Source organism: Cygnus atratus, chromosome 8 (genome assembly GCF_013377495.2).
Source record: "Cygnus atratus isolate AKBS03 ecotype Queensland, Australia chromosome 8, CAtr_DNAZoo_HiC_assembly, whole genome shotgun sequence".
NCBI lineage: Eukaryota > Metazoa > Chordata > Aves > Anseriformes > Anatidae > Cygnus > Cygnus atratus.
The window spans coordinates 25508514-25533595 of NC_066369.1; the positions used below are offsets into that span (position 1 = coordinate 25508514).

General features: G+C 33.1%; 1 protein-coding gene across 1 annotated transcript in view; it reads right to left on the reverse strand.

The window, feature by feature from the left end:
* The window catches only part of AGBL4 (AGBL carboxypeptidase 4), a 900915-nt gene that overhangs the window by 847127 nt on the left and 28706 nt on the right, over positions 1 to 25082 (reverse strand). The window contains exon 3 of the mRNA XM_035537467.2: positions 24263 to 24387. Within this exon, the coding sequence (XP_035393360.2) occupies positions 24263 to 24387 (125 nt within the window). The remainder of the gene's footprint in view (positions 1 to 24262; positions 24388 to 25082) is intronic.

Sequence of the window (25082 nt, forward strand, 5' to 3'; positions counted from 1 at the left end):
GAAGTGATCCTCAATGGAATTATTTAAGTCACCGTGAAAAGGGTGACAAAACATCAAAGATGATTCAAAGACTGGAATTTTGAGGAAATTTGGGGGATTTTCAGTTACTGTGAGATATTCATAGACACGGTATTCTCAGTGGAAAGGGCAGCAGTTGAGCTCTAGAAGTACAAGCTTTCTGAAGTTGAATAGCTGATAAAAAGATCTATAATTTAAAACTAAGGCAGACCAGGGTTTAATACATAGGAAAATCACGTAAACATGAACATATTAAAGGCTAAATGAACAGCAGAAGTATGAACAACAATATTGATGGAACCAAAAGTAGGTAATCTATACAGTTTAAGACAAGTATTTTGTAAATTATGAGGACATATTACAGAAGAGTGGTCATAAAAAATACCTTAAGGAAAGTAATCATGAGTTGAATCTATTCACACAAACCAGAAGGACATGTGATAACAGATTAGCAGCCAGCATCCTATATTTCAAAAGGGCCAATGTTGAGAAATTATGGAAAATACTTAATAATGTCAGCTTTACTGAAGACATTAGCAGTTTAAATATGGAAAAGACTTCCAATATCTTTAACTTAAAATTGAAACAATTTCAGAAACTTGCAACTGCAGCAAAGAGAAAAAAAATGGAAGAGACATAGTCTAAATAAAAATAAAATTAAAAAAAAAAAACTGTCTCATCCCTTGTCACACATGCTCAATAAAGAGGGATTCAAACAGAAACAAGAAATGACAAATGCAAGCTCCATAAGCAGGTAAGAAGAAGGCATTTATCTTTAGAGGAGATTTAATAGCCTGACTGTATTGTAGGGCCAAAGGAGATCCAGAAATGGATATGACTATTCTCCATAAATATATAGAAGCGAGAAACATTAGGAAGGCAGAACTGCCTTCTTAAGAATAATATAGACAAAAGAACAAATGGCTACTAAGTGGTTATAAAGAGATTTATTTAAGAAATTCAAGAGTCTCTACCTTTCAGAGGTCTACTATCTGGAACACGCTTCTTGAAGGAATACTTAATTTTACAACTTAGCTGGCTAAATTTAGTAATTTGTGATAACAAAGCATTCAGCTCTCTAGGTTAGAAGCCCCTTTCACATCCATCATTTTGTTACTTCCATATGTTTAATGCAGAAGGCCGGATGGTGGGGTAACATTCAACCACTAAGTTCTCATTATGAGAACTTTCTCAAATTTTTGCCCTTTAAAATCAAAATCTTCAGTTACACCTCTTTCTGTTCATCATTTAATTTGAATCAGCTCAGAATGAACTGATACAGCATTCACAGTTACAGCTCTTTTCTTTGATGTTTATCAAAATAGTCTATAATCACATAAGTTTTCTTTAGATTCAGTAGCAACACAATGTTCCTGTATAGAAATGCAGAATTATTCTTCTATCTGATCATACTGTTGGGTAGTAAAATCCCTCATGGAGACAAAGCAATTGCTTACTGTTCAATAAGCCCATCCAAATCATGAATATAATGTTGGGTTTCTCTGGGGATGAGAAAAACAATCCCACAAAAAGAACAATTATATCAAGCAATGTGCTGGTTGAACTGCTTTTAGTTTTCCATACTGTTTGCAGTCAAAATAATAATTTTTTTTTTTATTATTTTTTAAAGAACATTGTATTGCTTGTGTAAATTTTAGGGCAATAACCATGCCATTTTGACTCAAAAATATGGACTATTTTAGAAGAAATGGTAGCCATCGTCAGTGTCTGTTGTTTTTAAAGAAGAACAACACAGATAGAAAGTACCTTTGCATATCATGTTTCTTACAGCTGTTACACTATACCATAAATATACGTAGGAATAACACTCTGGCACCTATACTCAAAATGACCTCTGTTTTTCTGCATTGAGAATTTAATTCTGAATAAAGTATAGTTACCAAAATAACTGTCAGAAATGTATTTTCTGCCCTGATGTTCTGCAAATTGAAAATTGGAAGTGGTGCTCAGTCTTTCAGAAAGAGATCATTATCTAGTCATTAACTTTTCTTTAACCCTTCCTCTCTTCTTAAAAAGCAAAGTGTAAATGAAACTGTTTAAGATACTATATTGCATACAACTAACTGAATGCTTATGCACACACAAATGAGTAAATAGGAAGGTGGAACATAATTATGTTCACTTTCAGTTTTATTTGTGACATCAAGCACTGAGTCTGATCATCCACTTTTATGGGCAAACACATTTTTAATTAATTCACTCAATTAAGGAGTACAGGATGAGGAACTCAAGTCTAACTATTAAACACATTCATATCAATTACATTTCAAAACAACAGTTTGTAAATATGTATCTTACTTGAGTAGAATACGACTGTCATTACCTTGGAAAAACATTCCTCATCTTTACAGAGAGGCCAAAACAGTAACTCAAAAAAGGAGAAACTGGGCATTGTAAATAGCACCATACACATAAATAGGGACAGTGTCAATTAGGTGGGATTATTAATACAGTAGCAACAGTGTCTGTAGGTAAAGACATTGTTGAACATTGTTATTTGGTCGTTTCAATACAAAAGTGAGATTTGATTAGTTTTCAAATATGTATTTCTTGGTTCTCTAGTACTGTTCCTGTAAGTGCATGTGTGCACATGTTCTCGAATATTATATTTTGAAGAATTTTCTCTTTCATTGTGGTAAGCACAACCTATACAGAATGTCACGCATTAATCTTCAGAAAAAATGCACATAAGCTGAGCATGCAAAAATGGGCAAACATACTGCTCAAACTGCAGGACTTGCTATGTTTACAAAAGAAAGCTTTTATACACACTCATCTAAATCTGAGTGGGCAGCCCTGGGAACCTGACCAACATGTTTCTAAGGTTTTAAATTAAGTTGTAATACAGACAATAATGATACTATTTTTTACAGGTTCATGTATTTAAATAATCGACAATTTCAGCAACAAACATACTTATCTTTCACTTGCACTAAATACCACAAATATATTTAAAACATTTTTCCATGGACCCTACTGAGTGGTCAAATTCATGCAACCACTGTCTGACGGAAAAATTTACCTCTTACCCAGCAGGTTACTATAAATATTTAATGCTGTTTAAACTCAGTGAAAATTAGCATAAAATTTAGCTTCAAATATAGTTGGAGACTCTTTTATCATTCAATATACATCCATAACCCTCATAATCTCAATAAGGTGTTTGTGGAGAGAAGAAAATATATGTCTATAAATCTTGAGCATATACAATGCAAATTTTAAGTAAGATAAAGGATGTAAAAACATTAGAGAATAGTTTCTTAATACAAAAAGTACATCAAGGAAGAAGCCTTCCTGCATATACTCTGTGACTACACTTCTTTTTTCTACAGTAAAGCATAATTTAACTGGAATCTCCTTCTGCTTGGCTTCAAAATGTCTTAGAATACAATAAAAAGGGGAAATGCAGCTAATTTACATTTTAGTGTTGAGAGATCTGTCATTCATAAGTACTGCTCAAGCTGTAAGCACTCACAATTTCTGAGTAAGGCCATTAGTGTATATGGTGAACACCAGTTTTTTCTTTCTAATATTAGTGATACAAAATCCTGTTATTGCATAGCTGAGAGTACTACCACAAAATAAATAAATAAATAAATAAAAATAAACAGCAGAACTGGCTTTGACTGGATGCCTTACCAAAGTCTCTTTGCCAAAAATGGCTAAAATGAAGAAATGAAGTTAGCTTCACTTTGAAAAGTTAAGGCTAATTACAATATTTTTGTCAGTGATACTAATTTACTTGGTTATAAAAACACAGAGTAGTGGATTAATTCTTTTTACACCAGCAAAGAACCGGTGTAGCTAGCTACAACACAGCAGAAGCTGGTTTGTATACCAACAAAACATGGAAGTATAAAATAAAGAAACAAGGAAACTGATTTTCACTTTCCATAAACTTTGAAATTTTGCTCATGTAAATATAGCACAGAATAAATATATAGAATGTTAAAAAAAAAAAAAAAAAAGACTGTGGGACTGTGTGTTAATTGCATAAGGATCTAATACATAATTACATAATTCTTTAAGTTTGAAATAGCCAAAACAGAACAAGGTAAGTAGTTGGCTTCCTAGCTTTTCACAAGTAAGATACTGGCAGAAAGGAAAATATAGAGCAGAGTTATTAACAGTAGTCCAAAATTCTCTTCAATTAAAAAAGACATTGTGTTAAAACCTCTGATGTTTACATTTTCAAAAACAAAGATTAATTTCAAAACACTTTTGTGGCACTACTTTAGAGGATTGTATAAATTCCTTCAAAAGGAACACTATATTTCTTTAAGAATATGAGATACTGCTGCAACCATCTTCTAATGTAATGCAACTTTATCTTTCTAGAAGAAAGAGTTATTTTGCAAAACTTTGGATTGTTATTTTTTTTATGAAAATTTGTACATAAATGAGGGTGAACACAGCATGAGCTTTTTGATTATCCTCTTTACTGTAAAAGTTATTCATACAAAATATTTTTTCCAGTGAACATTTCAATCCTGGTAAAAAATATTAATTAATTAATTAATTAATTACCTAATTCAGAAATGGACTCTGAATACATGTCAAGCTTTGCCCCAATACGATGCAATAAACATGCAGTAAATTTCAAGTGTTTCTGATCAGATAAGCTTTTAACACATGAATATTGTATATAAAACTCAGGTTGTCTTGCTAGAGTTACATGGTTTCAACAAAGATGGACCTTGTTTATAATGAAAAATACAGTGGCTTACATAAAACCAAGACTGTAAAACCATTTAAAAAAAATACAAAACTTATGTGGAAATCCTTAATTTAAGTCTAAATAAAAGTCATTTTTTTAAGTCTGATTGTGAACACACAGTAGCACAAGTTTAACTAAACTACCTTTTTAAACCAGCTAAAGTTAAACAATTTCAAAGTCATATTCAGTCTGTACCTTAGTATTCTTTCAGGTGAGCACACTGAAAGCAAAAGAACATAGGCTTGCCTTTCTATATTATCCTTGCATTTCCATCTTGATCAATAAAATGCCCACTCTAATTGTCTGAATATTCATTTTAAAATAGCAAGATGCCGTATGTTATGTGAGGTCTGACCAGATATCAGTCCCAACAGGCACTCAGGGAAGACCAGCAGACACATTTTCATTATCAAACTACTAACATTAACTGCACATTTATACCCAAATAAAATGTTAAATTAATGTAGCTTACAGTTGTTCATACGAATGCATACCAACACACACACTGTAGCTTTGGATATTCAAAATACACCTCTTAAGAGATTAATGAACAGAAGCTTTATTTAGGAGAACAGCATAATTTATCCCCTAATCAACTTCACATAGTAGGATGGAATAAAGTGGAAAACATAGAAATGATAAAATGCTTTTTGCTGTGATACTTCACTGGAAATGAAGATTATAAAGGCCAAGAAATTTCCCATCAGGACAAAAGGCTTTTTTAATCTTCTAGATCTTTTGTTGTGCTTGTGATTACAAGTTGAAATGATTGATTTTCCTCTATGACAATATATTAAATTGTGTGTCACACAGTCAAAATTTAAAGCTGCATAGGTCCATGGTACAATTTTAAAATCATTCAAAGAAGCTCAAAATTTAATTAAGAAAAACTTAGACCAATTAAGACTAAATGGTATCATGAAATATTAAGGTAAAACATGTATTAGCTTGACATTTGCATTTTTATGAAGTATGAATCACAAAGAAATAAAAACTGCTGCTAAATTTCAGTTAAGTCTCTTTTAAAAATCTGTTTCCATGGCAATGGTGAGAGTAAGTTTTCAGAGGATGTAAGATATGGATTTTTTATATAAAAAAAAAAAAGTTTAAATGAGAAATAGCAACATCATGGCCTCCTTTCAATTTTCTAATATGCCTGAGAGGCACAGAAAATAAGTCACCAAGACATCAATGCAAAGATGAATGCAGGAGGACCGACCCCTACTTATTCTACTCTTTTGCAATATGCTTCTAAATAAGCAAAATCACCAGCATAATTCTGCTGCAAACACACTAATTGTTAAACAGACAACAGTATCTTTGTAATCTGAAGGCCTAGTAGTGCCTATTCGATTAGGAAAGTTTAATAACTACAATACTAATTATTGATTGAGATAAGATGAGATGAAGTGCTGCTACAAAGGCTACCCATGACAAAAGTAACCAAGTGATTCTTCTTTTACATTCCAGATCTAAGAAAAGTTGTTCAAGTCTCTAATGAGTAATCAGGGATTGAGGTTTCTAGGCTACAAAAATCCTGTTGTGGCAAAAAAGCCAGAAACCTAACACCCAAATCAATACTGTATTACTCTCTCCACAGGCAAGAGCTGCTGGGTCAGGAAAATCATGAAAAATTCATAGCGGAGGTGGTCAAGTCATCCATACGATAGAGAAAATAATGCTATATCTAAAGATCCCTTGAGCAATCGAAGACATTTTATAGATTTCACCATGGATAAGTGCTGGTTTGTTTCATCTATGTACCTTAATACTGTTCCTCTCTGATTTCTAACAGTAAATGAGGATGTTTTGGTCTATATCTTATTTACTTTATTAATTTCTTAGTCTTCGTGCTCCACTGTTGCAACAGCCACCCACGGGAGAATTCTGAGTCATTCCTTCTAGTAGAAAAAGAGGGTAACATCACGGAGGAGTCCTTCATATAAATTCCTCAGCAGGGGTAAGCACTGTTGTAGCTACCAGAAAAAGTTAAAAAATGTCCTGCTCATTTCTGTGACATCACTTCTCCAAAGGGACACATGGAACAGGCCTTCATCATTTATAAAGGCTAAATGCTAAAGCATAAAAAAGAAAGATAAAATTTTATTTCACGTAAGGGTAATAGAAGGAAAGCAAATATTTAAACAAATACATGTAGAAAAGCCATAGAAATAAGGATTTGTAAACAATTAATAGCTCACACATCTTCATTCTTGCTGCAGCATCAAATTCTTATCTAACAAAGCAACAGTAAAAAATAAATAAATAAATAAATAAAATAGGGAAGAAGGTCCCTGGGCACAATATATAGTGAAAGAAATAATGAAAAGTAACTCTAACAATAGCAAAAAAAATGATATAAAGCCAACTAGCAGATAAAATGACACATAGCTTTCTAAAGCTTCAGAAATTTCTGCAAGGACGCATTCCCTCTTGATGCTCTGAAGTCCAAAGCTTTCCATTAGGATGAGCTGAGCATAGTAATTTCGAATATGCACAAAAGTTAAACATTCTATTCCACAAAGGTGGTGTCTTGTGTCAAATGGATATTAGTCATGATAAAATCTGTTTTTCCAAAATAACTTAAATGATGATAGAAAGACCCTGCATCTCTCTGTCATTGAAGTAAAAAGTCACATTAAAGATGAAAAACATAAGTCTATTTTGTCTATTCTCTGTATAATGAACTACTATTTCCTGTTCAATATTCACTAGCCTTGTCTCGTGAACTATTCAAGAATTTTATACGTTTTTTATTGTATTAAGAACATACCATTCCCCTGTGAATGTAATTGTCCAAGTATATTGCCTCTCCAGACAAACATTATATTCAATCATCCCCGAAGTCTTGGAATAACCTAGAAAACCATGAATACAGGGTAAAACACAGTCTCTCTGACTTGAATGTGTTGGACATTCAGCTAGAACTATAATTGATCTTATTACACAATGCCAATCAAGGACTCCAAAAGCAATCCATTCAATCTGTTATTTTGGTTTTTGTTTGTTTAATTTATGATGATTAGGAAAGAATATCAGGAACTAAAAGGTAGAAAAAAATAATTTGGACATTAGTAGGAAAGTTAGGGAACAGACATAACCTAGCTAAAGCTGTATAGAATGAGATATAGAATCAGAAATGCCTACTTCTAGTCCAATCTCTTACTACCATAGTATCCAAGCATATTCATTAGGCATGATATGCCAAGGTGCTGAATGATTTAAATATCTACTTTCCATTTTCTAAAGGGGGATAGTCTCTCAGCACTAATTTCATAGTCCAAGTGCTGCATAACTCCTAAAAATGAAAGTATTTTCTAGATTTTTATATACATATATATATATTCTTGCTGTGGTAATGAAATTGGCTATGCAAAGTTATCACCTTAATTTTAGATCAGTGTCTTTTGTATAGTTAATGACATATTCTTTTGTAAAAAAAAAATTGGAATCTACCATTTCTTGCTTTCTCTGTAAAGTGAATGCTATATGTGTCCACCATTATGAATTGCCGGTAGAATTCCCCTCCAAGTTTCACATTCCCGTTAAGTGAAGCATGAGCTTCAGAAGCATGAGCAGGGAAGTTTTACCCCCCTGTCTCCAAGTTAGACCACGCTGGCTGTTAGAATAAGCAAAACTGAATTATTAGAGATGGCACACACACAATGTATTGTGCTTTACTATCTGATGGTCAGATGCATCTGAATGTCAGATGCTCCTGTCTCTGATTTTTGTCTTCCTTGCTTGTGTTGCAAGCGTCTTGGTTCTTTACATTGTCACATACACTATTCTAGGAACTACTTAGGAATGTCCTTAGGTGGATACAGTTGTCCCCTCAGTCCATGAGTCCATTTAACTGTTTCTACTTCTTATCTAAAAAGACCTTCAGATGTGAAGTCACAAGACACATCTAATACATCCAAGTTTAAAAAAGAGGAGAGGAGAGGAGAGGAGAGGAGAGGAGAGGAGAGGAGAGGAGAGGAGAGGAGAGGAGAGGAGAGGAGAGGAGAGGAGAGGAGAGGAGAGGAGAGGAGAGGAGAGGAGAGGAGAGGAGAGGAGAGGAGAGGAGAGGAGAGGAGAGGAGAGGAGAGGAGAGGAAAGGAAAGGAAAGGAAAGGAAAGGAAAGGAAAGGAAAGGAAAGGAAAGGAAAGGAAAGGAAAGGAAAGGAAAGGAAAGGAAAGGAAAGGAAAGGAAAGGAAAGGAAAGGAAAGGAAAAAACTGAAGTGGGAAAACCTTATGATTTTGCATATAAAGTGAATACTAAGTGTTGTCTTTTTCATTCATAAGAATTTGGCACATATCCAAAACACAGTTTTTAGAACTAAGCCATGAGCATCAGTTGTAAAAGGAGTCATCATTATGTGCCTTTATTCTCTAATATTTCTGTCATTTCTCCAGTGACTCCCCTGTGCCTTTTCAAAATGGACATAGGAACATAGGAGCAAGATGGGCTCTGAACAGGAAGAGAAAGAATCTCTCTCAACTTTTTTTACTGGAGACAATAAAAAATAAAAAAAAAAAAACAGTGTCAGAGATACTTACTTCAGAATGCCTCATGATAAGATATTTGCAGCATACGCTAAAATTAAGCCACTGTCATACATTGATTCAATATCACTGCAGGAATCTCTGAAGTTTATGCAATCTTACTTGAAAGTACGTCAGCGAAGGTATAGAAGTTGGTGAAAGAGAATAAAAGGGCCCATTTTAAAACATGCTGATTGTATTGAAATCTCACTAAATTCATTGGAAACTGGGGTTATTTTCAATTCTTAGAAAATGTTTGAAAACAGTGATTCCATAACAGGGACTTTGTGAAATCATTCGTGATATCTGTATTCCCCTAGTAGTACATATAAGTGCAGAAATCATAAAGTACAAGGGTGAGAGGAATAACTAAATTATTATAATAACTAAATTATTATTGGCAGCATGCAGTGTGATCAGTGTACTTGGGATATGTGTAAAAATCATAGATAATGTATATTTATCATCAATATATAGCTGGATAAAAAGTAGTGGTCAACCAGACTTACCAATAGTTGTATTTGAACAGTGATTTAGAATATTTCTTTTTGGACGACATATCAAACATTCAGTGCATTGAGGTTTTCCCAGAAAAATTTCCTAAACTTAACACATTATGATTTGTCAAGTTCAGAAAATGACATTGGTTTCTGACAAAAGACAAAATGACAAATGACAAAAGGTGTCATGAATGAGAACATTTTAGGTTTTTTCAGTATTTCACTATTTATGGATTAATCTTTTCACCTAAGTGAATATAGAAAAATGTTACCATGGACAAATGAGAGTACTAGAAAATCTGCATCTTTGTAAAGCTCTGATACTTCAGTGAGAGCAATGTACAAGGCTGGAGTGTTCATTTGTCACTGTTCTCAACTGATTTCAGCTGAGTTCTGTACTAATACCAGTGTACATCAGCTCATGGCAAAGAAACTTCGTTGTGCCTGTTTGACTACATTATCTGAAAATTTTTATTTACATTGCTCAGGTCACAAGCTCTCTGAGCAAGAGTAGCATAAAAAATCTCCATTTGTCTTATTTTAACTTACAGAGATATTTTACTTATTAGCAGTAACAGTTATTTTTGTGGTATACATTTTTTCTTTTTAATCTTACACTCATTTCTCCCCACAGAAGTTCTCTGAAGTACTTCATTCTGAGATGTTCTTATGCATGAGATGCATGCAGATACAAAAACATAGCAATTTATTTAGAAAAGAATGAATGCTTGAAAAAAAGGAAACAAATTCAAATAAACAAAATCAGTATAACTCAAACACACACAAAAAAGAGAATTGCCCTAGGAAAATGTTGCAAACTTTGCGGTTGTTCTTGTTAATTATACACTTCACCTACAAAAAGAAGTAAAAATACATCCAGGTATAGGTAAAAATTTTGTTCATTTTCCACAAATAGTATGTCTTTTAATAAAATAATTTTGGGGATTAATATAACAGATTTACAGCTTGATTAGCATTGCATTATATCAGAAAGTAAAATGGCTGTATCATTTACTGTGTTCCTATCATGTAATATAATATCTGTAACAGCATGCATGCTCTCACAATATTCTAACTTTACATTACTACAAAACACAATTTTTAAAAATTGTAAAGGTCTGTACAAACAGGAACGTATTTTAATACAGAAAACTTGACACTATCACTGTACTTTTCTTCAAAAATGTTCATTCCTTTCTTTGACATATTTTTGGCTTGCACAACAGGGTGCCAAACATTTGTGACAGCTTACAATAGAAAAACAATATTGCTTTTAGTTAACAATGTTAGCTATGAATATATATTGACAGCATTTTCACTGCAGATTTGCTGCCAACATAATACAAAGCAAATAGCATTCAATATGTTGGAACACTCAGGGGAACTAAAGAGTTTCAAAAACAAATTTATGGCATTAGGTGCTGAATGCTAAATCTAATGAAAATGCAAATTCAGAAGTATCTCCCGCACATACTTCATGCAAAGGAATACAGTTTGGCAAAGTGATAAAATAAAGATTGTTTAAGTCAGGAGAAAATTATGTTAAAATGCCTCTGCTTGTTTGACTTTTATAAAACCAGTTTTACCACAAAGATTAATATTTTTCCTAAAGTCTTTCTGCTTTGTTTCCTTCAAGTATATCAGAGAAAGATTGTTAACAAAAAAAAAAAAAAAAAGCCAAATTCCAAACGCTCCCAAATGTTTTGAGGAAATATATATATACATAGGTGTGTAATTTTAATATTTGTAACTTTACTACTATCTATATATGACACAAGCATCACTGTTCCCTTGAAAGAACAGAAGCAAAGTTTTGCTGCCAAGTCTGTACATTTATTATCATCTACAGAATAAGCAATGCAGTGTAGAAAATATGATTTAAATCTTATTGCAATACAGTAATGTACAGCATGTTGCAGTGTCATCTCCTATATATTAAAAGATATTTGGTAAACCAAACATTTATTGACAGTACTTTAAGTGACATGACATTAATAGTTCTTAAACCATTTATAAAACAAATTAAGGCAGGTTAACAATACCACACTATCGAGAAAGCAAAAACTGTTCAAATTTTGTAGCTGTCAAATTTAGTTTGCTATGAATTTGCAGATTTCTTGATATTTATAATCACTCATCCACTATCAAGGAGTTCAACAATTAAAGCTAACAGTATTTGCAAGACATGAAAACATTATGTAAAAAAGTAGGAAAAATAAATTTAAATTTAATAAAGTTATTTAAAATAAGTTTAATTTCTACTCAGACAATCAGTACCAGTTAAAAATACAACTTAACTACAATGGCCAGCTTTTGTTTCTATTATAGCTGTTTTCTTTCTTATTTTTCCACATAAGAATGACTGCATTTTATTTATTGCATTTCTTATGTAAAGCTCTATGGGTTACTTGCAAACTAAACATCCTGACTACACAAATGACTATAACTAGAAGAAATAAGAGGTGAAAGATAACATTAATGAAACTGTTTGCAACTGCTTGGGTCCTCTTTGTTTCAGTTTAAATGGCTTTATTAAAACTTCTGATAAATTCTTGAAAAAAAAATATTTTGCTCTATCAGATACAGTTTGCAAAGTTCTTTCCAATTAATCTAATATTCCCATAGTCTCTAATCTTCTAGTAAATGCTCAAAAAATACAGATGATTAAGACTTAGCAATCTTGATATTTTCTTAGATAGCTATAAAATTATACAGTTCATGGAAAAAAAATTAAGTTACCCTTCAGTCCAACTAAACCGCTGAAACATATTTTGTACATTCTAAATAGAAAGAAGAAAAAAATATGGAAAAAAGTATCTTATTTGTAGAACAATATATGTATTTAACCACTGAAGTGTAAAATTAGTATAATCCATAATTATAAAACACACAAAAACATTCAACAATTTATGAATGTCAGTTATATAAGAAAGGTGAAGGTAACACAAAACCTGTTTTAGGATCAAACTTGGCCATCACATACCATGAGACCCATACTACTTGCTTATTAGAACAGTCTAAGCTACAAAATTTTACAGTGTTTCCCACTACGGTGAGAGAGACACAATTCTACATTTAGACCCACAAAGAAAAATCAGGAAGTGCAAAGCTTTGTTTTTTGCTAAGCTATAAATTTGAAAACATACTTTCTAGTACATCAAGCACAATATGGACCTGTATATTATAAGCATCAAATGAGTAATCTTTTTAAAAGCTGAAAGACTCTTACACTGGTGAAGATGGAGTAAACACAGTTAATTGTTAACATTCACTCCATCTCTTTTCACTGACTGTCAGGGAAATCATATTTTACATTTTTTTCAGAATGTGCTTGGAAAGGATTTCCTGGTACTCCACACTAAATCTCACTGAAGGGTGACAACAGAAATCAATATGCGTCTCTGAGGAATAATCTAGCCAAACATTTACATTTAGAATATTCATTTGTATTTATGCATGAGAAATTCTTGGCAAAATGAAATTCTCTTCCTACATGTATATGATCTCTTTTTGTAGGCTGATTTTTTATAATGTAGGCTTTAAATCAATAAAATAAATATATATTACTCAAATTTTTGTGATAAAAACAGGTAGACTTCATGTAAAATAACAATTTACTTAGGTAAGTAGCTGTATTAACCTTTACTTCACAGAAATTTGTTTGTCCTTCTGCAGCCATACGGAAGAGATGGCCCACAGGGAATGGCTACTGTATCTGAATCCTAGCTATTCCAAACCCATGGAACTGCCATCTCACAGGCCTGCCAGGAAGGATATTCTGTTTATTCTGGCTATTGAAGCAATTTAAATCTAACACAAGGCAGTCAACATCAATGTAAAGTTTCAGGGGCAAGCATGTCCTACCATAAATCCCACAATATTCTGTAGTCCTCTGATGTTGGGATTAGTTTTGCCCCCAGAGTTCACAGAAGAACAGAATACAAACATACAAGAAGATGCAATATAAGCCACATTCTACTTCCTGTATCGCTTCTGATGATAGTCTTGCACTAAAGTGTGCAAAGGCATATGGAAACCTGCTAGGAGAATCCATACCCCAGTTTATAAAAAAAAAAAAAAAGTAATAAATCTTTTGTGTGAAGCTTCATGTGAGTTTTTACCAGGTAGTATGAGGACAATGAACACAACCCTCTACCAAAACAAACAAAAAAATGTTACTCTACTAGAAAATTAAATAAACATTCTGTAGAAAATCACCATTTCAAGGCAAGAAAAATACAGTAAGATTTGTCATTCCAATAAAAGCCCATTGTATTGTGTAAATTCAAGAACCTGAATTCATGGACCTCAGTGTTCAGTTGGAGGCTAAATGTATGAAATAGGAAAGAATGATGATAAAATATTCTTCTTACAGTTGAAAAATATAGTAAGGAAGTGGTTAACTAATTTGTTGTCACTTATCTTAGGAAACTAGTGGGGAAAAAGGAGACCACAAACAGAAGCAATAATCCTGCAGTGACTGGCTTAGAGAAGACAAATGTTTGGGGGCAGATTATTTATATTGCTTACACCAAGCTACTAAAAGCTTTAGAAAGATTATCCTTTCAATGACAATGTAAACTGTATTCAGCAACATACACTAGATTTAGCAGAAACACATGCAGTTGTTTTAAATCTATACTGAATAAGTTCCGCTGTATATATATCCTTTAGTAAAAATAGTAATAAAAAACTCATTTCTACTTGAAAAGCCTTCTGAGTTTTAGCTCCTACATAACATAATGCATATTTAGACTAGCATGTTATTTAGTAAAAGATGTCCAAACAAGATGATTTGATGTTGGAATAGTCATCTCAGAACAACCAGAGCAATGTAAGGTAAAATAATTGTCAAGTCAATCTCTCGCTTACAGTTTATTGCAGAAATAAATTGAACTCTGCTCTAGCTTTCTGACACGTAATTCTGATACTAATGGGTTCAAATCCATTTCTCTTTGCTCCCCTTCCTAACAGGAAGTTTATGTAATACTGTGTCAGAAATCTACCAGTTACTGGCTAATGTTTCCCTTAAATAAAAAGTCTCTGCCTGTAATAGTATTAACAGCTGCCATCAGTTTACTGTAATGAGCTGCAGTTCATCATGGTAGTGCCACTATGAAAATTAGAAGCTTCCATGGAGCTTCTCAATTCACAAAAAAAATTATCAAAGCCATCATGAGCAGCCGTGTAACAGCAGATACTGCCTATCTAATGCTTACAGGCCAGATCTTAAACTGATGTAACTCATTATATATATAAATCATTATAATTATAATCAGTTGATGATACTGTGTTATGTAGCAAAAACCCAGTAGTTATACTTTGAGGGTCAATATTTAATTCCATGTTATTTTTCATAATTTCTTAAAGCAAAAAATTGCATATTCCCTTTTTTTTTTTTTAACAGAAAACTTCACAGTATCTTCAACAGACAGATTAAAATATTTTTGGCTGCAGGAAACAATGATTTAATTATACCTATTGTAATATCTTGGGTGACCTATACAGTGCAGAATCTTCAGTTTCAATTAACATTAGAAAATAGATTAGCTTCAAACCATACCTTTTTAATTTCTTTCCTCCTTTAAAAAAATGAAACTTAAAGCTTGATACATCCAGAATTTTATAAACCAAGCAATGGAACAAAATATGTAATTGTAACTAGGATGGATTTTCTGGGGCATTTAACTCCTTATTAACTTTGCTCCCACTGAAATCAATGGGATTTCAGTTACCTCATTCTACCATAAGAGACAAATGCTACTTTCAGATTCCACTGGCAAAAATAAAAAATATCTTTTGTACAGGGTTGAATTTGATGGGTCATTTTACATCTTTTTTCCGAGAAAATCTCTTTACCTGCCCTTCAAAATTACTGGTAAATATAGGGCATACCCAGGCTTTTTAAAGCTTCACTAGGAAGAGACTTTAGGATTGCAGAAGAGGGGAAAAAATAGACCACAAGTTACTAACTTGAATAAACTGTATAAGTAAGTGGCAATACATGTTTATAAAACCATGAATAGATGCAGAAAGTGAGCAGATAATTAATTTCTTATAACACAAAAACGACACAAAATATTAACCATATATTTTAAAAAGAAAAGGAAGTACTCTTCATACAAACTGCAGGATTAATCTGTAGAACGCATTGCTTTGAGTTCAGAAAAAGTACAATCAAATTAGATAAGAATGACACATTTCATATAGTCTATCTATGCCTGCTAAAAACAGCTGTCTGGGGGCAACCACTACAACGAACTTGGTGACTTCTGACAGCCTGTACCTAATTTAGACTGGTGGGAACTCCATGGTATTACAACATGCCATGTTCTGGATCTATATTCCAGGCTATTTCCTGGAATAAACAGTATTGACACTACATGCTTTGAAGACGGTAAGTTTCCATCATTTAGTGAGTTAGGCCAGTTAAGTTAAGAGTAGGACCAGTTGCTCATGATTCTCTTGTGCAATCCAAGAACAACATGATTTGGATTCAAAAGCCCTGAGTCATGTTTGGCTTTCCAAAACACTTGCAGAAAAATGTGATAAACACTGGGATTAAAAATGAGTTGCTGGTTGATGAATGAATCCATATTGGCTAAAAGGGTTTATCAAATGCACGGTCTTTTCAACAAAGTGCAATAATATTACTACATCCTTGTGGCACTTGTTCTGAAGGAGGCTATAGGTGCTTAGGATCACTGAAAGATTTACCACTCTTAACAGTTCCTTTGCTCCCTCTAAAGGCTTCCACACAAGCAAAGTGAAAAGCACTTAGTGAGTATAATACAGCACTACACTAACTTTCAAGAATTTACTATTCCTGTTTATATTAACTTTTCCATTTTCACCATCAAAATTCAAGTTTTCTCCACTTTTTCCCTGTTTATTGTAACGTTTCAGAAATGTAAAGATGTTCTGTGCATAGTGACCCAATATTCGGTCATTGGGTTCATATTGGGTTCTCATGTTAAAATTACAGGTAGCAAACAACAGCAATGAAGGATTGCAGGATCTCTCTAATCCTAACTCCAACAGTTAAAAGAAGAATATGGAATTACTGAAGGCACATTCTTAATACACTCAATCACAACCAGTTGCCATAACACTGGCTGCTTCACTGTTCTCTCCAAATTGTTTCTAAACTAATTACATTCTATGGAATATCACTACGATTTCCTTCTTAGATTTTTTTTTTTTTGTGGCATCCCTTCCTTCTATCATAGCAGCTGCACCACTCCTCCTGGTGTCATCCAGAAACTTACTGACGGTGCACTCAGTCCACTGTCTATGTCATTAATAAAGATATTAAACAGTACTGGTCCCAGTACAGACCCCTGAGAGACACCAGTCGTCACTGATCTCCACCTGGACTTAGACTTAGAGCCACTGACTGCAACTCTCTGAATGTGGCCAGAGAGCTTATTCCTTACCCACTGAATAGTCCATCCATCATTCCATCTCTCTCCAATTTAGAGAAAAGAATGTTGTAGTGGACCAGATCAAAGGCCTTACAGAAATCCAGGCAGATGACATCGGTTGCTGTTCCTTTGTCCACTGATGTAGTCACTCCATCACAGAAGGTCAGGCACAATTTGCCCTTGGTAAAGTCACGTTGGCTGTTTTGAATCACCTCCCTATCTTCTATATGCCTTAACATGGCTTCCAGGAAGATCTGTTCCATGATCTTCCCAGGAAGATCTGACCTGTCATTTACACAGGAAATGATTTCCCTCTCCCCATAATATGAATTAATCTGTATATATTTTGACTTGGTTTTATCTTCAGGTTTCAACAATCTCTGCATAGTATCTCAACATGGCTCAAATATAGAATATTCTGCATGGGAAAAAAAAAAAAGAAGAAGAAAAAAAAAGAAACTAAAAGCAGGAAAGTTTAAAGATTTCACTTTTATTTCTTCAATATGATTTTTTTTTCTTTTTACTTTAGTTCTATGTTTCCACATTCTGATGTAAACACTTTTCAGTCATAAAAGCAGAATTAAATCAAATTTGTACGGAAGACAATTAACACTGGAACTAAAAAAGGAGGTATTTAATCACAAATAAAAAAGTTTTTAAAATGAAAGAAAAGCGAGCATGTCACATCACTGACATCAAAATCATCACAGTGCTGATTTTGTTTATGGCATTTATAATGTATTTTTGACATTCGGAGTGACAGATGCCACCATAATAGGAAATTAAACACACCTGGCCATTAGTTTCCTGCAAGCAAAAAACAAGTGTTAAATCTGAAACATACAGTATGCTTGCAATAATTATAAAACACTGACATCTAAAATTTTCTTATAGACAACTGGAATAAAATAAGTTTATTAATTTAACACTCTCATGCCAAAAGAGAATATTTCATCAGGACAGCATTTGTTTTACTAACATTGAATATTGTCTGTGTCTACTGACCTATCTGTATTCATTACTTTTCAAAGGATAATACATGTCATGACAGCTTTGGATAATTTCATGGAGATGCACAGTATATTGTACTTACCAAAGCTTCACACGCATCCTCAATCTATTCCAAGCACAACAAAATTATTGATCCAAAATAAAATTATATGTACTTGAGAGGATTCCAACTTGGAAGAATCATCGTTTATAAATCTAATTTTATACATGACCAATATAGGCACAAGCTTCCAAAATGGCAAAATTATTTTTCTTCAAAACTGCAGTATGTTCAATTGATTTTTCTTTTTTTAAATGTTGAGATGAACATACAATCTATCTTAAATGTCATCACTTTGCTTCTTATTTAATTAACATTTCATACAGCTTCTTCAGTAAATAAATAATTACTTCAATCACTATACATCGTCTAACCCCATGCACCTTCGAGTTAAAACAAACTTATATCACTTTCCAAAGTAGAGGTCATTGAAACTACTTTTAGATATTCCAAAGGCTCCTCTTTATTAATCCATTATGTTTTTTAATATACATTTCAGACAATTCAAGCATTTCCCACAAAAAAAAAAAAGGAATGTATCCATATTATCACATGCTATGGTTCCATGAGACCTTACAAAATATGCATCATGAATTTGGCTATGCCATTCTTACAATTTTTTAAAGTTGAATGGCATATACCATATGCAAGAATAGTTTACTTACCCTGTAGTAACTACAATTACTTAAAAGATGTTGTCCAACAGCAGTCAACTGTCTATCTCATGTTTTCAAGGTGGATAGACATGTATGTACAGCAATTCTCCACTTAGGATCTCTGCGTCGTTTTTTTTTAGGACAGTAATAAGAGGCCTGAGCAAACTAAAAAATCCAGTAACAGTAATAAATAATTACTGAAAATCTAATGAATTAAAGACACTAGAGATTTTACAGCTTTTTTCTCTCACCATTTCCCCAGGCCTCCACCCCCACAAAAAACAGTGGGGAAACAAAAAAAAAAAAAAAAAAAAAAAAAGAGAGGGGGAGAAAAAAAACTAACAGTAAGACCTCTAAGCATTTATAATGTCCAGGTATGTTATTATCTGTCTTACATTTGCACCTTGCATAACTTTCTACAGAAGGTTATCCTTTTTCCTGATCTATATTCATACATAATAAAAACAAAAAAGCAAACAAAATATCTTCAGTCAATATTCTATTCTCAATCCAAGTGCAACTGAAGTTGAACAGAGAGAATGCCTTGAAGCCTTAAGCAGATACCATTTTGTTCTTTGATTTTAACTTTGTTTTGGATTGATTTCATAACTGTAGGTAATGATCACATCCTAGTTGCCAAATACCTATTTTCCTCCTCTATCCTTCTCAGTGTGTTTTGTCACCTTTGTGATTAAGAACTCATAATGCATTTATGGACACTTTCAGAACAAAATTTGACACAATTGGGAAACCCCTTATGTTGAAAATTCTTTTTTTAATCTCAGTGAAAAATTTCATTTCTGAACATGATTCATCAGACAGCAGAGTTTTTCAGAGTACATACACATACAGAATATATTGTATGACTTAGATGGGCAATGCTATAATATGGTTGCTGTTCTTTAGAGTAATTAATATCCTCAAAAACATTTTTAATCACGTTGCTCTATTCAACTCTTATCTCTTCTCAGATTTATCAAAAGTAAATTTTCCAGTACAGAGATCACCTTTTCTAGAGTGACTACAGTATCTGAAACAATGAACGCCTACTACTTGGTAGAATTTTTGGATATGACCCCCAGGAGAAATAATTACTCTTTTCATCTATAAAATCCTCCAATTCTGGTATTCTAGTATACTTTTATAATTTATCACAGGTAAACACATTTCTTTTTTTCTCAGTTCTCAGACAAATCACTGTTGCTACTAAAACCTTTAAGTATAATAGCTTAGAAGTAATCGTTCACCTGAAGCACTGTCTATTTAAAATACTTGAAATGCAAACTGAATGTGGCATTTGTTCATCCAATTTCTGATTCCACAGAGAAGGAGTTTAGTAAAGTTGTAGACAGTGTTGTAGGGGCCAAGGCTGAAACTAAGAGGAAATAAATTCTGCCCAATACAGAGCATTACCTAGAAATAGACAGTAGCTTGCGAAACATGAACAATTAGAGAAATTGGAGGATTTGCCCGTCAGAATACATGTTCCACAGCAAATCCTGTTTTCTTCATTCTTCCTTTCATGGTTGTTGTGAGTGTAATCAATGCATGATTATAGGCCTTACATATAACATATCAAGGGTTTTTTCGTTCTTTCCAATATCGGTGTTAATCGAATTCACTGAACAAGTGACTAAAGAAATCCACAGTTCAGATCTTATCTTACCTCTGACTTGCAAGTCAGAAACCATATGGGGAGACCAAAAGGCCAAATGTTACATCTCACAGGCATTTTATATGATAGTTCTTTCTTCCCATAAATATAAACCACTAGCTATTATTTTATATTTTTTCTTTCCTATAAATAAATAAATAAATAAATAGAATACAATTTAAATGATAACGAAATGTGTGATGTTGAAAGACCAAGTCATAAGGAAGAAGATTGTTTACCAGTTTGCAGTGAAACAAAAGTTCTACCAGTTCTGCTATAGTGTAGGGAAAAGTAGCAAATATCAAATAAAATAAACTTATTGTAAAATGCTAAAAATAAATCTGAAAAGACTGGGGCTCCCATTTCTATGCTACATAACTTAGTTCTTTTACCTGCCCTTCTTGCTGAAGCACAATGGTGACACACATAACACAAGGAAGGAAGCAATCATTCTGAAAAAGACACATGCACGATAGTGAACAACAAATTAGGCGTGGGTTTCCATAGTGATAAAAGCAACAAAAGGCTGCTGCAGTTTTCAGCTGTCTATTCCAAGACAGTTACAGAGCAAAGGGACTAGAGTCTCTTCTCCATAAACTGGGATGTCAGTGTACTCAAAAATGCCCGTTCAATTTTAGTTCCACATTACGAAGAAAATATTGAAGGAATTGGAAGGGGAATAATAATTATAATAGTAATGATAGTAATGATAGTAATGATAATAATAATAATAATAATAATAATAATAATAATAATACCAAGAAGATCTGCAAGACACAAAAACGTTAAGTGCTATGGATTTGGATTTCATGATTGGATTCCATGTTACCTTAAAAATGCAAATTCCAATGAGTACTTTTTCCTGCACATCTCCTCTGTGGATTATCTGATGTTGAACAAGAAATGATCTCATACTACAGCCTTTCTGCCATTGGGAACACTAATGGGGTCTCGCCCATCTGGCAGTCTGCTCTCCTGAAACTTACAGGAATTACTGTCCAGTGGGGTTGAAACTGGCCAAGAGTTAAAAAGCTATTGAGGGAGAAAGAAAAGGAGAAAGATCATTAGCCACACAAAAATCTAGGCTAGCAAGTGTAACATAGACAATATGATCATATAAGCCTTGTTTCCCTAGGAAACTAGGCTAATTATCAAAGGTCTGGAAAGATTCACTTATGATGAAAGTCCAAAGGCCCCAAAGCAGAAAAATACTTAAACACTTAAAGCTAAAGTACTCTATTGGATAGAGAACTGAAAGAACCATACATGATAGCTAGGTTAAGAGACAAATGATGAAGAATGTGATAATCTACAGAAATAGAAATGTTAGTCAAGGATGAAGAGAATTTATTTGTACCAAGAGGAGTTATTAACAAGCAGAATTACAAGAAGGAATAATGTGATTAACTAAAGGAAAGCTTTAGGCTAAATATCAAGCAACAGTGTCAGTGAGAGAAGTCTTTGAAAAAGGGTTTCTAGACATTAGTGATGGAAGCTCAGTGGCTTAAGACAATAAAAACTGCACTGTAAAAAAAAATAGTACTCTACAGAACAATGCAGGGGTAGTTAGATTGACAAGAATATCTATCTCAAAGTTTCTTCTTAACACTTCTCTCTAGATTCATAACACACTATAGGACACTGAACATACTGTAAAAATCACTACTAACTGGTAGTAGAACTGAAAACTAAATCAAAAATACATCCAGTACAATTATGTGTTCCTAGTGTTTATATGACTCTTGCTTTTACACCGTTACTTTTTCATTCACTTTTTATCAATTTACCCACTGTTGGGTGTCAAGGTTTGGTCTGATGCAACAGGAGAAACAGAATGGATGATTTCTAAGTCAGATGATGAAAGGAGGTTGCTTGTTTTCTCATGATACCTTTCAAATTAATGTCATTGTGACTAAAGGTTTTAGTATGGAATATCAAGCAAGACTGGAGAGATTTGCATAATAAGAACATTTTCAACTTTTTTTTTTTTAAAGTCAAAGTACATTAGTTCAGAATTTGAAGTTGAAAAAAGAGGAACAGTAAGAAAGAAATGTAATGTATACAATAAATAAAACTAATAAATTTAGCTACTATCTTTGAGTCCTCATCTAAATGGCTGAAACCAGACCTGGGATATGTAAATGCATAGATATATCAACCCCCCACATCACCTATATGATACACTAAAAACAAGTATAATATTATACAGATAATTATTTATATATAGTTATTAAGATATCTACTTTTACAAATAAAGCGATTGAAGTTACTTCTGCATTTGTGCAACATTTTTAGGCAATACTGAATAGTATGGTTTTGGTTGTTATTATTTTCTAGCAAAACATAAAAGAAAATAATCAAAATGCACAAACCAAGTTATACAGTATGTTTGATATAGCAATTTCTAACATTCATTTAATATAGCTGAACTGCAGTGACTAATACTGCCCATGTCCGCTAGTACAAAGACCTAAATAAGGTTCCAGACTAGATTACGTTCATGCAGGTCTCGTTTTAACGGAAATTGGAGAGATGAAAAAAAGATTATAGGAAGACACATTATAAAAACAGACCTCACAAGTCAAACTTAATAGTGAAACCATTCTCTTTCATGTAGACAACCATGAAAACAAATATCCTGTAAGCACTAGATATACATTGTATCTTTCTACCAGATCTCTTTGCCTCCTTGAGACAGATTCCCATTCATCTCATGACTATATAATTTGATCATAGTTGACTAAGGCACAGCAGGGGAAAGGGTCTGTCTGATAAAGTATCAGGCTCCAGGAAGATAGATAAACAATTTCATGATTTCTAGTTGTAACAGGAATGGTACAGTGGTGGATATAAAGATATTAGTTTCATAAGAATACAAATATCAAGCTTCTACAGTTTTTTTCTTACCAAACGTGTGTTGTTTTTGTTTGTTTGTTTGTTTTTTCCCATTAGGTGAAAATGACAGTCTGATTATGACAAACTGTGACAGAATGCCAGAATAAAATGTAAGGTACATGCAAAAAGTGGAATTAAATCTTTGTGGATTTGTCAATGTGAAAGCACAGAAGTTTTTAATTTTTTTTCTTATTTTAAGACAAGTAAAATAAATGAAGCAAGCAAGTTTCTTTCCCTTTTTATTTGTTTGTGTTTTGTTTGTTTGTTTTTGTTTTTATGGGAAAAAAAAGTGTTATTTAGAAGTAGGTGAATCAGTTGCCTATCAAGGTCTTTTACATTTAAAGACAAACCTCTTTCACAAGGATCACATTGACAGGTTGCTTCTGCTACAGTACACTAGAGTAATGTCTGTCTGTAGTGCTACCTCATGTTCTAGATATTTTAAATGAAGGTTTGAGTAATAGTATTTGAACAGCTATGGTGGACTTCGTTTTCATACATTAACAAATATATTTGGTTTGTGTATATTAACAAGTGTACAACACCTATTACCAATTAATTCAACTGTTATGTTATCTTTGTAATTATATCACATCTTAGTTGAAAAACATGGTGATATCTAGTCAGGATGATACCTGCTTTTATTTATAAAAATTGGAAGGATGGAAACATATTTTACAGCAAAGCGATAGTTACAATCCCTGAACAGCATCTCTTTTCTTTAAGAATGAAAGTATCTTATATTCTGGAATAAGCAATCCTTAAAGTTGTCGTACTGTTTAATTTAGTATGTACTTACCTGTGATTCTTTCACATTTTCGACAGTGAAGTTGAACCAAACTCGAAAGCGTGGGTTACAGGTATCTGGTCTAATGAACAGGTCATACTCAAACTCTGTGATGTGGTCCACCCGTCCAAGATTACCTAATGAGAACATATGAAAAAGAATGTATTTTAATAACTGGCTGAAAAAAAATCCAGAACAGAAGCTATACAGAGAAAAGTTTTTAAAAATTTACCTCCAATGTTTAAAATACGATATATGTATGAGGCTTTACAAAAGTTCAGAATTATTTTTAAATGACATGATTATAACCGCAAAGTAAGTTACATATAATACATACCAGTATGCAAAATAAATGTGAATACATTTAAAAAAAAAAAAGACTGCAAGGGCTTTTATTATTCAATCAGTTTGACTTTTTGTCTTCTCTAATCTTATTCTTTCAGTTGTGTCCTACCACCCTTTTTGTTATTCCAATTTTTTTCCTACTTTTCTGATAAAGTTTCCATTTGCTGCTCATGTTCAAGCGCCTCTAAAATTAAATAGTTCCCAGATTTTCACATGGCACATCTGGCCAGTGCTGTGTCCACAGATGGCCAGGACTCCATCTCCTTTGTTATTCAAAAGCCATCTTAATACATCTCCTTTACCATTTGGGGCCACTCTCACCTCCTTCCACAGAAACAAATGAGGCTATAAGGTTTCACTTTAGCTTTTTCCTGGTGAATTTCATGGAATAAAATTTTTAAATGTAGTCAGAGCTATTCCCCAATGCATTACTTAGCAAGTAACCAAACTGGCTATAGAAGAAAAGTTCAGCACCAGGAAACATGCT